The sequence below is a fragment of the Myripristis murdjan genome, chromosome 24 (genome assembly GCF_902150065.1).
Source record: "Myripristis murdjan chromosome 24, fMyrMur1.1, whole genome shotgun sequence".
Taxonomy (NCBI): domain Eukaryota; kingdom Metazoa; phylum Chordata; class Actinopteri; order Holocentriformes; family Holocentridae; genus Myripristis; species Myripristis murdjan.
Window position 1 is genome coordinate 4,805,816 of NC_044003.1, and position 16,500 is coordinate 4,822,315.

The window sequence follows — 16,500 nt, forward strand, 5'->3', positions numbered from 1 at the left end:
GGGAACTAAAAAGGAATCTGAGTGTCAGCGTTGGCCGGCAGCTATTTTATGTTATTTCTAGTGTACTTTGTTGTTGTTTTTTTTTATTATGTTTTTTGTAAATGTATTTCTTCGGATAAAGGGGCAGATTAAAAAAGATTATTCTTCTTTCTGCTCCCTTTCATTCAAGATCTGGGAACGTTTGTATTTATATTAAATTGTTCTTTTCTTTTATGAATGAATGAAATAAAGAATAAATTAAAAAAAATATATAAAATAAAGGTGTTTAGGCCTTTTATTGATGAGAAGGCGCTTTGGTTCCACCTCATTCTGCTCCTTCATAATGCAGCTCCCCTTCGTTCTTCATGATCCGACCACCGCACGAGGCAGTTTTGGATTTGATGCTCCCAGTACACTCTGTTCTCGTTCTGCTGGATAAAACAGCTTTAAATGGAGGGGGAGGAGCCTAAAGCCCTCGCAGCGTCAGCCTTACCTTCACATTTGAGGCCCTGCCGGACGAGCCCCCACAGCATCTCGCCGCAGTCGTCGCAGAAGGCCGGGGCCTTGTAGGAGTGGACGTAGAGCGCGTGAGGTCGGATCTGGAAGTCCTCGATTGTGGCGAGAGCTGAAAGCAGAACACACAGAGCGATCAGGGCGGCTGGCAGCTCGCCGCCAAGTTTCCGAGCCCGTAACCGAACCAGCTGGACGAAACACCCTCCAACACAAACATTTACTTACATGTTGACAGCAGCTGGAACTCGGCAAACACGATGAACCAGAAATTATATTCATTACATTATACTACACATGCACACACACACACACACACACACACACACACGCACGGTGGGCTGGCTTTTCTCAGAGCTCCATCAGGACCGGTGCAGAGTGGATACGGTTCCCAAAAAGCCGAGCCTGGCCCCAGCAGAGCTCCTCTAATGCATTTATTTGCATAATAGAGATATTCTGTGGCTAAACCGTTCAGCCAAATGACTGAGGACAGAAAAACTGAGAGACACGCTGACCTTTTGGGAAACGCTGACGGGCAGCACCACCAGCAGAGTCGGCTCAGTGCTGCTGCTCTGAATATGTAGAAACTGTGAATTAACATGAAACATGGAGAGGACGAGGTGTAACTCTTCAAAACTAATGGTCGGCGATGTCTGTTATGATCAGGGTTTTGAATTATCCCGTTTTATGTTTGCACTTAAATCATATCCTGATTTCAGAAAACTGGCTGAGCCCTTATCCCGGTGCTGAGAAACCTGATTCTGAAAGAAACCTGTTGTATGAAGACGTCTTATCTCACTTTCTGACCGCTGCCGACTTCCTGCGGCACAGAGGTTTGTCATATGGTGAGGAAAGAGTTAACCTTATAAAGCCTGAACTATGAAAGAATTGGCAGAAAATTCCAATTTTTTGAAATTGAACCCTTTATTTAGTCCTATAACAATATATATATTTAAAAAAAAAAAATCAAAAAATATGTTATTACATGACCTTTCTGGTGTATGATATATGATATGTACTTGAAGTGCCAATGGTATGGACCAGGGTGAACAGGGGAAGTGTTTAAAGGTATACAACAGTATTTTGGTCAAGTATTGATTAAACTGAAAATGAAAAACGGAATTGAAAATGTGTATCATATATGATACAAATGGCTTTGTAGGGTTAAAGATACTTGGCAGTTTGGATGGGTACATGTTGCCTGTACACGTCAGGTGACGGTGGAAAAGACTAACCAAACATCCAAACATCCAAACAGGAGAAGCGGCTCTGATCCGGTCACTTTGAAATGTAGTTTTTCACATTTTCCCCATCATCCTTTTCTGTTTTCAATTTAAACTCCGCGTCGTGAATTTGATCAAACCCAGGATGAGCCTCATACCCAGGAAGCTCAGGTCCATGTAAACACAGTCAGTATCAGCTATTCATACTATAATTAAATAAATGCAATAAGCCAAAATGTTATATACATATGGTGCATGTTGGTATGTTGAGAAAATCCATCCCTTTCACACATGACATTTGTGCCGGATCTTCCTCTACCTTCAGAAGTGAGCAGATCACTGAGATAGATGTAAAAATAATCTAATCTAATCTAATCTAATCTAATCTAATTTAATCTGAAACCACTCGCATGAAGAAAAACAAAAATCCAAGATGTGCATTTCTAATCCACATGCTCCACTGTGTAGATAAGACAGCTTTGGAGTTGGTGTAAGGTTTATTTTTTCACTTTGACAAATCCAGGCTAACGACTCCCATAGACTTCAAGTCTTTATGCTAAGCTAACAGGAAATGGTAGCCATAGGAGCTGAACCAGTGGACGTCCAGAGGTGGAGATGGTGTCCAACATCTGGTCTCAGTCTGGGGAAGTCGGGAAAAATGGGATTCTGGGCAAAACGTTGAAGGAGTTGGACCACTGCAGCCTCGGTCGTGTGGTAAAGAGTGTTGCTGTGTTCTTTGGCTGCTTCATGGGAAATGTGTCGACGGCTGATTGAAAACAACAAGCGTCACGACGGAGCCAGGCCCGTACGCAGCATCGCCTTGACCCAGATTATCTCTGCCACCGAGAACTCTGATAATCTGCCGTTATCGCAGCGCAGCACGCCCGTCAATGACAAACGTGCTGTTTATTCAACATTTCAAAGGATTTTTCGAGCCACAGGCGACGTTTCCCCTCGACGTGGCTCGAGATTTGTGGTTGTGTTTTCCTCGGCCTGTTTTGTGCCGGGTCAACCGCGACACGTGTTTCAATCTCAAATCTCTCCCTGTCTCTAATACGTCTTAACCCTAATTCTAACAACAAAAACAACATTCGCCGTGACTCCGAGGCCGTGGAGTGAGAACGTTCCTTCAAACAGCAGGAAGAACCCGGAGGCAGGATCTTCAGACGCTCCGGAGACTCTGCTGGTGTCTGTGACGTCTTTTGTCTCGAGGTGATTTGAGCTGCAGACGAGCGAAACGAAACGAGCTCCGTCCGTCAGCAGGTACGCTCGCTGGGCTCAGAGAGAACCATCTCATTATGATTTTAATGCTTTGAAACCCGAGCAAAATCACTTCATTTTATTCCAAAACATAGGAAAAAAGGCGATGAGCAAATTAGCAAGAATGACCCAAAAACATGTAAGAAAAAAGTAAAAAGTTACAAGAAAATTACCGCAAAATTAGTAAAACAAAATAAAAAACTTAAAAATAAAAAAACAAGAAAATTATTTAGAATTATTATAAATACGCAAATATAAATAAATATCAAATTTTATATAAATATTAAATCACAAGAATATTTCCATAAAAACACAAAATTTGTATAAAAAAATGACACTAAAATTACAAAAATGAACAAACAAATAAATAAATAAATGAAAAATAAAATTAAAAAATAAATAATAAAAAGAAACTAGACTTTGCTTAAGTTTCTGAAGAAACTTCAAATGTGCTTGCCCCTGTTGCTGACCATATGGCCAGGTCGTAAACCACACACAAAATTTGCATGTAAAACTTACACTAAAATAATAACAAAAAAAACAAATAAATAAATAAATGAAAAGTAAACTTAAAAAAAAAATAATAATAAAAATGAAATAAAATGAATTTGTCCAGAGGGTGAAAGTGTGCCATAATGTGAATGCTGGGTGTATGTATGTGTGTGCTGTATGTATTTATATATTTATTTATTTTCTGTTTTTACTCTTTTAATGTCGCGCACAATGGCACAATAAAGGCATGATTTTTAGTTTATCATTTCTTTTTTTTTTTTCCATCGTCCATGATCGATGTAGAGGGCACAGGGCTGTTTGTTTCACCTCCTGCCTGGTTTCTGTGACCTGTGACCTGTGACCTCTGACCTCCATGCAGCCGGCTGCCTCTGACCTGTGACCTCTGACCCTGCTGCTGCTGCAGGATCTGAAGTTTGTTCCGGCCTCACAGGAAGTCCCTCTGGGTGATCATGTCGGCTACCAGCTCGCAGCGCTCCAGTCAGACGGTGTGTTCAGTCCAGTTTTGTGCAGCTGAGGAACACACACACGATCCTCTCTGCTCCTCACACACACGCAGACAGTCGGCCACGCCTCCATCTGTTTGGGTCTGGACTGCAAACTGGAGCAAAACGCAGCTGCAAGGTTCAAACGAGCTGGGAGACGCCGCAGCGTTCAGGCTCGCTGAGCTCACCGTCAGACTGAAGACGAGACAGCTGAGCGACTGATCCACCTCATCACTGAGAAGGCTACTGAGTGGATCCACACACACACTCACACACACACACACACACACACGCACACACACACAGAGCACGAGCTGCAGACATGCAGGACGATGCAGCTGCAGAGCCTCTATTTTTCATTTCTGGACCCCAAATTTGACTCTCAACAAATTATTTTGACCCATAAGAAACATTTATATCAAGAGATACTTTGCTTTGTGTAAAGTATTAAATGCACAATCAGTCACACAATCAACTCAGCATCACAGATCTGACATTTAGATATGTAATTTTAATAACTATAAATATATTTTTACTTTTTTTGCTTAGTTATTATTATTATTTTTTTTTACTAATGTTGCCTCCTATTTTTTTTAAACAGATTTTTTATATCCTTTCTTTCTTTTGCTGAATTGCTGATTCCGCTGTGTTTCTGAACGACACCACGTGAATCTGCGCAGGAGTCAAAGGGTTAAGCTGTTTTGATGTCAGACTTGCACGGCGACACGCCGCGGCGAGACGAAACCGGAGAGAAGAAACTGTCAACGCGATCCCTCGTGTGTTTTCTGCACTGCAGCGACTTTCAGTGACTTACCGGAAATTAAGCTATTACAGTTATATTTACTATAATGGGTGAACAGCAAAAAAAAAAAACAGCTGAGCACTGGTAAAATAAATAAATAAATAAATAAATAAATACTTACATAAATAAATACAGTTAAAAGAAAAAAGGAAAAAAAATCGAGAAAATTAGCAAAAAAAAAAAAAAATAGAAAATAAAAAAAAACAATAAAAAATAAAAATAAAATCCTCAAGGGCCACTGTTGATGACTTTGAGGCCCCTGCTCAGTTTTGTAATCCATTAATGCTCTGCTGTACAGTGTGTGTGTGTGTGTGTGTGTGTGTGTGTGTGTGTGTGTGTGTGTGTGTGTGTGACGGGCTGCTGTGTGCAGGGCTTTGCAGCAGCAGGGAGCAGGAAGTGGTGGCGGGTTGGAGCCTGCTGCGGTTTTGGGCTGTGTCTTCGTCGTCTTCCTCTGAGGAATTGAAAAGCGAGCGCCGCCATCGCCGTCCCCGTCCCCGCCGTCCCCGTCCCCGCCGCCGCCTGAGCGTTCAGCTGTGGAGGTGCCGGCTGAGTTTCTGTCGACACCGGCACAGGAAGTGACAATCCCATCCATAATATTATGATTAGAGCGCGCAGGGTGACCCGGGGCGACACCGCGGCTCAGGAAGCTGAACCAGGCACGACCTCGCCGCTCGATTTGCAAAATAGTTTGTTGTCATGTAAAACGTGTTGGGACTGAATGTACAAACTGTAGAGGAGGAAGTAACTAATTACATTTCCTCACGGTACTGTAACTGAGTCGCTTTTTTGTTTACTTGTACTTTTTAGAGTATTTTTTTCCATTTTTACCTGAGTTTTATCCTTTTTCTACATTTTAAATCAGATCCACTACAGAGAACAAATGATCAATGACAGACTGTGGAGCCTTTCACAATAAAAGCTCAGTTGGCAAAGACGAGAAAAAGGACCCTGCTTCTACTTTGTTGCTCCTACTTTTTTTTTTGTCATTTTCCAAATTTCACAATAAAAGCTGCACCATGAAAAACTGCAGCGAGGTCAGCTGAGTCTACAGGGTCCTCGCTTCAGTTTTAGTGTAATGCCCCTTTAAAAGCATGCAGTGTGCAGCGTGTTCTCTCCTCCTTTTCTAACTGCATGGAAAAGATCCCAGCTAACACAGTTACTGTTTGGAAAAAGGAGCTCAGTCACTTTTACTGCCAGGACATTTGACATGAGACACTTTGGACTTTTACTGCAGGAGATTTTTACTGCACTACTTCTACTTCTACTGCAGTCACATACCAGCAGAGGAACAGTACTTCTACTTCTACTGCAGTCACATACCAGCAGAGGAACAGTACTTCTACTTCTACTGCAGTCACATACCAGCAGAGGAACAGTACTTCTACTGGAGTAGCAGTTTGTAGTACTCTCTCCACCACTTGTAAATGCACCAAACACTCATAATCTCTGCTTTGGACCTTTACACAAGTAAACAGGGAGGCGTCGTACCTTCAACCCTGCAGTTAACCCTAACCCAGAATAAACCAAGTAGTAATCCCAGTTTTTATGTTTTTATTTTTATTTTTATTTTTTAATCTTTATTTAATCTAGTCTCCACCATTGGTGCTCAGCGCTCATCCCTGCACTCTCAGAAACCAAAGCACATTATTGCATCTTTAGGGGTCCATCAGCTTGTCCCTGGGGCCTCTGAGGTGCAGCTTTGGGCCCCTTGACACTGGGAACGTATTTGTCTCCTTGTCCAGCCTTGATCCTGGATTATAACTACAATCTACAAATCTACAAAGCAAATTTTATTTCATTCATTGAATTTGGCCAAACAAACGCCGTCTCCTGATGTTGTACCGTAACATTCAGAGGAAACGGTGCATATGTGCCTTTAACTGCAGGAACATAAATGTACCTTTTTGGCTCTGAAGCTGCACATATCTACCTTGAGGTCTGATAATGAGCTCTATACAGGGGACAGAAATGGTCTCCTGCTGCACCCTGTCACCTGTCAGTCAAACCGGGTGGGCGGGGCCTGGATTTCCTGTTGATGGAGTTTGAGTTTCTCCGACCTGCTAACAACCCTGCTCTTCTTCTACTGTTTATTCCAACCGAACCGCAAACCACATCACTTCCTGTGCAGCAGGATGGAGCGACCAGACGCCGCTGAGCGTTCACACCAGGCGAAGATTTAAGATCTGGATCACTGATGTGTTGCAGCAATCAGGGGAAAGCAACACAGACATTTGCTTGTTTGAAAATATCTTTGTAGCCGCATTTTCTCCTGTTTCTCACTGAGAAAAGTGTCATTTACATTTTATTCCTGGCTCACAGCGCCATTAAACATCAAAAAATCCTCACTTGCTGGATCATCAACCCATTTCGAGGTTAAAGGGTCACTGCACCTTCACAACAGATGGAGCAAATATTCCTTGGACGCTAAAATGATCACGAACGAGAGAGAAAGGCGCCGGTTAATTAAAGCTCAGCTGGAGCTCGTTAAGGCCGGACTCACCGGAGAGCACCACCTCGATCAGGTCGCCCTCGTGGATCTCCTCGGCCGAGGTCAGGCGCTGCAGGATGTTGTCGGAGTTCAGGTCGTGGCGGAAGAGGAGGATCTTGTCGTACATCCCGAAAAAGCCGCACTCAGGGAACTGCAGGGCGGAGAACAGGAGAACAGGAGGGTCAGTCAAGAAAGACGCCGCGAGCAAAGGAGGGGAATTATGTGCAGACGGAAAAGCAAAACAATGAAATAAAATTAAACAAAATAACGTCTTTGCTTTGTGATCAGCATGCATGAAAAAAGCAGAGATGAAAAATAAATTCAGCGACTCTTTGAGGCTGATGGATGTTTGAAAAATTATATTTATTGGTGGAAAGCAGCAACTCGGAAAACCTTCATCAGGGTTACAAGAGACAAAAGCCTGTAAACACCTTTCCACGTGTCAGAGAGTGAGCAGCGTTAACCTGCACACACACACACAGCACAACACCACGCCGGTTTAATAACACAGCCTCGTAAAAGACGTGTAATAAAAGTCATTCACGCTGCAGTCGTTATTCACAGCAGCAGGTCACAGACTTTGGAAATTAAAAATCCAAGCCGCCTGGCTCCTCTTCCTCGCGCCGGTGACATCATCACCGCCTCGAGGCCAAACTGCTGAATCATTAAAATCCTATTTCCCACGCTGCTCGGCTACAGGAGGAGGAGGAGGAGGAGGAGGAGCGGGGCGTCTCTGTGATGAAGGCTCTCTGCTGCTGCTGCTTTTAGCAACGACAAAACAAAACCATCCCTGTGGGTCAGAGCGCCCTTGAGCAAGGCACTGCAGCCCCATGACCTCTGACCCCTCTGGTGAAATGTGCCTGTGCATCTTCATTCTTTCATCATCATCATCACTCGATTTCTTTCTTTCAAAAAAATTAAAAATAAAATAAAATAAAATAAAGGGAAAAAAAGTGAGGAGCAAATTAGCAAGAAATGACCCAAAATCTTTCAAGAAAAGAAAAAAAAAAAAAAAAAGGCAAGACACTGACCAGAAAATTACCACACAATTAGTAATATATGTATATATATATATATATATATATATATATATATATATATATATATATATATATACTGAGAACAAAATTATCAGAAAATTTGCTAAATAAATAAATAAATAAATCACAAGAAAAGTGTTGCTTGTTGTTGTTGTTGTTGTTATTATTATTATTATTATTATTATAAATACATACTTAAATTTAATTTACAATAAAATTATAACAAAATCAATCTATAATAAATAAATGAATAAAGCGGGTTAAATAAAACCTTTCAAAATGTTTTCAAACGTTAATAATCCAGATTAAACCAGATTAATGTCCTCTCTCTCCTGTGCAGCGCCCCTGCTGGCCTCGGACAGGCCACCCTGTCCCGCTCTGATTTCCACCTTAAACGTCGCCTTAAGCAGCTTCAGAGTTAGAAATAAAACAGGAAAGCAGGAAAAACTCCTTAAAGAGAAGAAAAACACGGGAAGGAAACCTGAGCAGGTGATGGAGGCTCTCATCTCTTATTGATTATTGATTCCACCATTTACAGGGGCATGTAAGTCAGATTTGTACTGATTTTTCACGCCGCAGACAGAACGTCAAAGCTCATGTTGCGTTGATGTTTTGTTGGAAAACCAAACGTGGAAGTCAAACGGTGAATAAATGTCCTCATCCTGCAGCTTGAACTTCATTTAACCCCTAAACACCTGGTTTTCCTGATTTTAAACCGTTTTTTTCCCCATATTGTAGGTCAGAGTCTCCTCCAGGTTGAGGCTCTGCTGAAGCTCCATCTCTCTGACACTGAGGGAAATATTCAAAGCCAAGATGCTGCTGTTTTACGGCTGCAGAATCACATCACATAGAAAAGATCCTCATGTCTGGTGCATCATTTTATACATGTTTCTCTGGGATTCAGCCGCTCACGTTTGGGATCTTTGGTAGAATTTTAAATAAAGTGAAGAGGCTGAACGTGAAGCTGCAACACTGAAAGGTGGTGATGGATTTGGGGATTTACCTGCAGGCAGAGAGGCGGGAGGTGTGTGTGTGTGTGTGTGTGTGTGTGTGTGTGTGTGCTTCCTGCCCTGAGTTGCACTCTGTGTGATGCAGCGTTAGCAGGAAGTGAGCAGCCTGCAGGTAGTTTGCATGGATCCTGCAGCGCACGGCGGCAGCAGGAAATCGAACCGACGGCTGCCGAGGCGGAAGGAGCGCACATCTCATTAGAGGCAAACAACCCCCACCCCCCCATCCCGACACACACACACACACACACACACACACTCACACACACACGCACATGAATTATGACTGAGGTCCTGTCACTGACACCCGGCTGCGCTCCGCCGGCCGAACACGGTGATGCCGGGGGGGAAAACCGCCGCCCCGTCCAGACGGGACGGTCCGACTGCGGCGCTGCCACCGATCAGCTGTCACACGTCCTCCTCCGCTTTATTACTGAGTTTACACCCTTTATTCTCATGCTTTATTCCTCTGTTTCACATATTTTATTCTCATCCTCCTCTGCTTTATTACTGCTTTTTATTCATTTAATTCTGATGTTTTATTCTTGATCTTTTGCACATTTTAATCATCTCTTCCTTTTGTTTTATTCATATTTGTTTCATATTTTTTTTATTCTTTTGTCTTCCTTTGTTTTATTTTATTCTTATGTCTTATTCTTTTACACCTATTTTTTTTTTACATTTTTTTATTATATTTATTCCTTTTTTTTTTTTTACACATTTTTATTATGTTTTATTCCTATTTTTTCATATTTTATTCTTATGTCTTTCTTTGTTTATTCATTTTTATTTTTACATATTTTTATTATATCTTATTCCTATTTTTTCACATATTTATTATTAGGTTTCATTACTATTTTTTTCATATTTTATTCATACGTCTTCCTTTGTTTTATTCTTTATCTTTTATACATTTTATTTCCATGTCTTCCTTTGTTTTATTCTCATCTTTTTCATCTCTTATTGTTTTTAGCATGCCTGCTCCAGTTTTATTGCCTCTTATTCATTTGATTGCTTGATTTATGACAATTTAACTTGCCTGTTTTTATTTATTCTCTTGTTTCGTAAAGCACTTTGAGCTACAACCCCTGTCTCAAAGGTTTTTTTCTTATTATCATGTCAACTCATATTAAACATGGTAGATGATAATAAACCTTTTCTGTACAGTTTTTAAAAAGGTTTTGAACTGGATGAAAGACGTCAGATCACAGCAGCGAGTCTGCACAGATCAGAGCGTCAGGGTGAGCGACCTCCTGGCAGAAAGTGTTCAAAATGCTCTGAAAACGCAATAAACCACAAAAAATCATCAGACACTTTTTAGTATTTTACAGTAAAGAAGACGATGAGGACGGGAGACAGGTTATTCTACTGCAGCGTTATCGCTTCTCAGAAAATGTCAATTTATTCCCAAAGCACATCCGGCTGGCCTTCCTACGTCTGACCAGGAGAATCGCTGCAAATCTACTACACTGTAATAAAATTATTTTTTATTGTAAACGAATGCGAGATCATTTTATGTTGCAGGCGTGTCCTCGTGACTCTGGCCACATCCAACATGCTGATGATTTTTATTTCCTTTTTATCTCTTTTTTTGTTTGGACTCAGACTGTCAACATGCAAGAATCACGCAAACCAGGAGCCAGATGTGTGTGTGTGTGTGTGTGTGTGTGTGTGTGTGTGTGTGTGTGTTTTGACTGTGGGCTCGTCATATTCATATATTTATGCAGGCCACCAGGGGAAGGAATAAAAAAGTTTGGGTTTCTGGCTCGTCTCTTCACACGGCCCCTCATCACCGACGTCACGAGGCGATGAAACACGACAGGAGGAGGCAAAAACACGAGAGCGAAACAAGGCTGTTCTACGTTCTGCACCGCAGCTCGAGAAAACACATGAAAACCAGACAAAACACGAGCAAATGAAGAAAATATCCTGCAGCATTTACAGCAAACAGCAGAAAAGTGTTTCCAGAGGAGCGCCGGACACGTCTGCTAAACTGGGATCAACAAAAACATCCCCGAAAGTTTAAAGTTTGTCGCTCCTCAAAATGGGTTTTGAGGAAGGTTAATGCTAACAGGATGATGTGAAGCCGACTAATAACGTCAGCAGGCTGATTCTATCATCTGAAACCAATAGCAGGCCAAATAAGCAAGAAATGACTCAAATAAATTAGTTTAAAAAAAAAAAAAAAAAAAACAAGATATTGAGAAGAAAATTACCACTCAATTAGGAAAAAGTTGTTTTTTTTTTTGTTGGTTTTTTTTACAGGGACAACAACTGAAAATTAGCAAAAAAAATTTAACAGAAAATTAGCAAAATATTACCAGAAATTTACTACTTATCATTAATATGAATTTATATTCAATTTAACATGAAGTTGGCTAAAAATGTTAGCAGGCCAACGCTACCATCGGCTAGCTACTGCTTAGCTCTGTCATTAGCCCAACAAGCTAATGTTAGCCACAGAGACCAACGGCCTTGAATACAGTTAATCGGTAGCTAGCCAGCGTTAGCGTTGGCCTGCTAGTAGATTTAGCCAATGCTAGCTTTTATCTTACGTATTCACATTAGCCTTCTTAGCGACGTCTTTTCTAAATGCTGTGTGTGTTGTCAAATTGATGAAGAGGTTTTCTTCATTTGCTTTGCTTTTTGTCCGCTTGCATGTGTTTTCTGAAGCTGCAGTGGGTTGAGCTCTCAGGGCCACCGTAGTTCAGCCCAAACGAGCTCTGCGATAATGTGGGGATCCCCAAAAAAAAAACTGCTGATGGAGTTTGATCATTTGATTTAATTTCCTCGGATGGAACGAGCTGCTTGGCATTTCTCCTCGCTGTATTTCTGTTTTTTCCACGGTACACGTCTACGATTTTCACTAGTTTCTTATTGGATGTCGAGCAGAGAAAAGTCCTGAGCTCAGTAAAACTAGCATTAATAGGGTTCGGGCACAAATTTAGAGATTATGTTCGGGTCGGGTTCAGTCACGTCGGCGTTATTTTAGAGAGACTTTAGTGTAAAATAAATAAAATGGAGCTGCTGTCTGTTCTGGGCAGCTTCTTGTGTAGTACCGGAGTTTACATGACGACACTGAAGGCAACACGTAGGCTATTTCAAACGGTAAACGCATGGGGGATGAGCAAAGTCTCCGGCTTGGGTCGGAGACACCAACACACTCTTCTAGTGGCTCATAAGTGACGGAGAGCGATGATTTTTTTGTTTGAATCAATACGCTGACTTTCTGTCGTTAATTAAAAACATGCTTTGTGTGGTTACGGGGACCTTGACCTTTGACCTCTGACCACCAAACTGTAACCAGCTCACCGTTGAGTCCCAGTGGACGTTTGCACCAAATGTGAAGAAGCTCCCGGAAGGCGTGTCTGAAATATCGCGATCAAGAGAGAAGTTACGGACGGACGAACGACCTGGAAACGTAACGCCTGCCGCCACGGCGACGCCACGGCAGCCAGCCTGAGCCGGTCCAATCAGAACGCCCCACCGGGACGGCCGAGGGCGCGACGGGCCGGGACAAAACGGAGATTTCCCCGAGCCGCTCGAAGCTGAAAACACACCATGGAGGATTTTTCCAAACGCGTTCGGCGACGCTCAGGGAGGAGGAAGACGACGAGTCCTGCTAATGGACAAGGAGCTGTTAAATAACCACACACACACACACACACACACACACACACACACACACGCTGATCCCCTCTTTATATTTAAGCCTCCATTAACGTGGCTTAGCGTCAAACACACACACACACACTCAAACAAACAAACCCCCCCCCTCAAATTCGGTCGTCCGCCACTTCATCGCGCCTTCGCCAAACTTTGAGCAGATTTCCGACGAATCGGCGGTCGTACGTGCGTCTGGCCTGCGGGGGGCGCCGAGGGCGTGGAGGGCAGCGAGGCCGTGACCTTTGACCCCAGGCAGGAGGAGGTCACCGCTGTTACGTAAGTCCATTTTTTTTTTTTTTTTTTTTTTTACTCAAGCGGGACATCCACCGCCTCTTAATCTGTGCTGCACTCATGCCATTATCGCAGAGACTAAATCTTCATGGAGCCAAATAATCCTGCCTCTAAAAGGGTAATGTGGAGCGGACGACCACACACACACACACACACACACACACACACACACACACACAGCCGTCCTTTCAGACACACACATGTGGCAGAGAAAGCATCCATGTATTTAAGTGGGAACAGGACAAAATCAAAACATAATAATGCATAAAGATTGTGGTAAAAACACCGTTTCTGCTTTGAGTTTGTGGTTACATAAAACAACAACCAAAAAAAAAAAGTTATGCAAACATTAAAGGAGAAATCCCCCTAAAACGCCGCGAGCTGCTTCGCCTCTCTGTGTTTCGGCCGGCCGATCGCAGGCGTCCACGTGTTTGACAGACGGACTTTATTTATTGATCCCAAATCGGGAAATTCCTGATTCTAGAAAGTGCAAATTTATTTTTCCGTTTTCTCCACGAGGAAAGCACCGAGTGGAGGCTCAGCGAACAGTGTGTGTGTGTGTGTGTGTGTGTGTGTGTGTGTGTCATTTGTCTTTTGAATAACCTTCACTGTAAGCAGCAGTTTCTTTTAATTTATTGGGATTATTATTACGATGTCCCTAAGAAACAACCCTAAGGTTAACAGATAATTTTCTCTAATTCTCTAATTTGCTATGTAATGTTATGATGAAGTACATATTATATTATATTATATTATATTATATGTAATATTAAGATGTAGTTCATGTTTCACAATCACAGTACTGTTTTCTACATGACAGCGTCTCTTCAGAGTCCAGATGCTGAGGAGAGGATTGAGATTCTGGGCTCAAACCCTCAGGATTTCCTTATTAATCCCAAGAGCAGAAGAAAAACTAGTTTTAAAAGTTTTTCTCTCATAAATTTGTGGCTTTTGTAACTGTAAAGGATTTCAGAGGTTTTTTTTCCCTCGTAAATTTGTGAGTTTTTAATCTCAGAACTCAAGTATTTTTCTTATAAACCTGTGAGTTTGTTCTCTTAAATTTACCACTTTAATCTGAGAGAATATCAGTTTTTTGTCATTAGTTTAGCACTTTAACCTCCAAGAATATCTGAGTTTTTTTTGTCATTAATTTACCACTTTAATCTGAGAGTATATCAGTTTTTTGTCATTAATTTACAACTTTAATCTCAGAGAATATCATTTTTTTGTCATTCATTTGCCACTTTAATCTCAGAGAATATCATTTTTTTTGTCATTAATTTACAACTTTAATCTCAGAGAATATCAGAGTTTTTTATCATTAATTTATGACTTTAATCATGAAAATTCTTTCCCAGCTTCATGTTTTTTTTCCCACCATAATGTCGTATAAATGGTATCCAGATTATTGCTGAGATTATTTCCAGTAACTGGCTGCCAGATTTGAGGCATTTCTCTCTCACATTTTCTTCTGTAGCTTCTACAAAGTTTTATTTTGAAGGTGTAAATAACCAAACCAAACCCCTCACACAGACATTTAACGACGACCATCAGGAAATCATTTTTTCCGCACTGTTGACTGCACTCAGGATTAACACACACACACACACACACACACACACACACTCACACACACACACACACACTTCAGCCAGCGGCGGCTTCAAGAGCGCAAACAGATAAAACGGGGGTCGCCTTCCGCTGCAGCCAAAAGCCTAAGAGCCTTTTGAGCGCCAATAAAACCGTCCCGGCCCTCGCGGCTCGAGCGCCGGCGCACAGGGGGCTGATGGGAAATCTGAAGGTAAACAGCCGGCGGCTTGTTTTCCCAGCATCCGGCCGCCCGGTCACCTCGCTGCGCCGCTCGGCGTGGAAACAACAGGAAGCGGCGCTGAGTGGGTCAAGGTTGTCATGACGTCCAGTGTGTGTGTGTGTGCGTGTGTGTGTGTGTGTGTGTGTGTGTGTGTGTGTGTGTTTCATTCACCCGCTTGTTTGAAGCTGCACCAGAAACCAATACAGAAAAAAAACTGACAAAACAAGTTAAAGCCCTCACGTCTGCATGAATTATTATTTCAGGAAAAGTGTTTGTTTCCTCTCATGGACATGTGTGTGTGTGTGTATTTTTAAAACACACACACACACACACTGAGGTTTCATCATCACCGCTCCCTCATTAGCTCTGCTTTCTTTTCCAATTCATGCCGACTGTCGCGCTGTGAGTCGATCTGGACGAGAGTGAAGTGTCAAATAAGTTTCTCGTCAAAATGTCCTTCTGATGGTTAATTTATTATGAGATATAAAGTCATATAAAGTCTTTTTTTATTTTTTTTGCTTCATATTTAATGAGTTTTCCTAATTTAGTGGGCACTACTGGTTAAACATGAAATCCAAATGATGATATGTCTTCAATGTGCTGTACACACTTTGTAACGCATCGGTTATAAATAACAATGTATCTATAATGTGAACCGTTATTATCACTATTATTGTTATTGTTGTTGTTCTTCTTATTTTTCTTGTTTTTATCTATTTTTATTAGATCTTTATGTTTGATGTAAGTCTTTAGGGAGAATGAACAGAGTAGGAATTTCACTGTGTCGTATAACTACTGTTCGACTGTGCACATGACAACAAACTCTTGAACTTGAACTTGAACAAAAATCTGTGCTTAGAAATAACATAAAGCCATTAAAACACCAAAAATTTATATTTCTTTCCAATTTTAGGTCAGTCAGTGAGATTTTATGGTGATTTGCATATTTTTCCATAGTCACCTAATAGGAATACTGGATGTATAAGTGGGGGTGGGAGGAGTTATGTTTTATTTAAAGGGCTATTTAGGTCGTCAGCAAGGAAACATAAAGTACCTGACACATAAACTTTGGTAACAGTTTGAATTATAATAATTTTGTGGAGGTTTAAACTGCTGGGGTCAAATTGAGCCCAAACATAAAAGATGTTCGTGAATTTGAACAGAACAGTGAATAAGAGCATCAGTCTAATAGAAAGCTGAAAAAACTGTACCTGAGTGAGTTTTTTTTTTAACATCTCCTCAACCTGACTGAAGTCATTCTGATTAAGAGATTTAAACCGAATCAAACTTTTCTGACCTGCACAAAGTGTCTAATCTGCTGGAAATATGAATATAATATAAATATAATCCAGGCTAAGTTATTTTGGCCAATGGTGGCGCCCCCATCAGGTCGTCCATCAGACTGTAAAAATGAAACCTGGCTACTGGT

The 16,500-nt window shown here is 41.5% G+C and overlaps 1 protein-coding gene across 2 annotated transcripts in view; it reads right to left on the reverse strand.

Moving 5' to 3' along the window:
• The window catches only part of LOC115355826 (serine/threonine-protein kinase D3), a 73,871-nt gene that overhangs the window by 29,347 nt on the left and 28,024 nt on the right, over positions 1 to 16,500 (reverse strand). For both annotated transcript variants that reach the window (XM_030046728.1, XM_030046727.1), the window contains exons 3-4: positions 7,270 to 7,408; positions 473 to 604 (exon numbers count right to left, since the gene is read on the reverse strand). In XM_030046728.1, the coding sequence (XP_029902588.1) occupies positions 473 to 604; positions 7,270 to 7,408 (271 nt within the window). The remainder of the gene's footprint in view (positions 1 to 472; positions 605 to 7,269; positions 7,409 to 16,500) is intronic.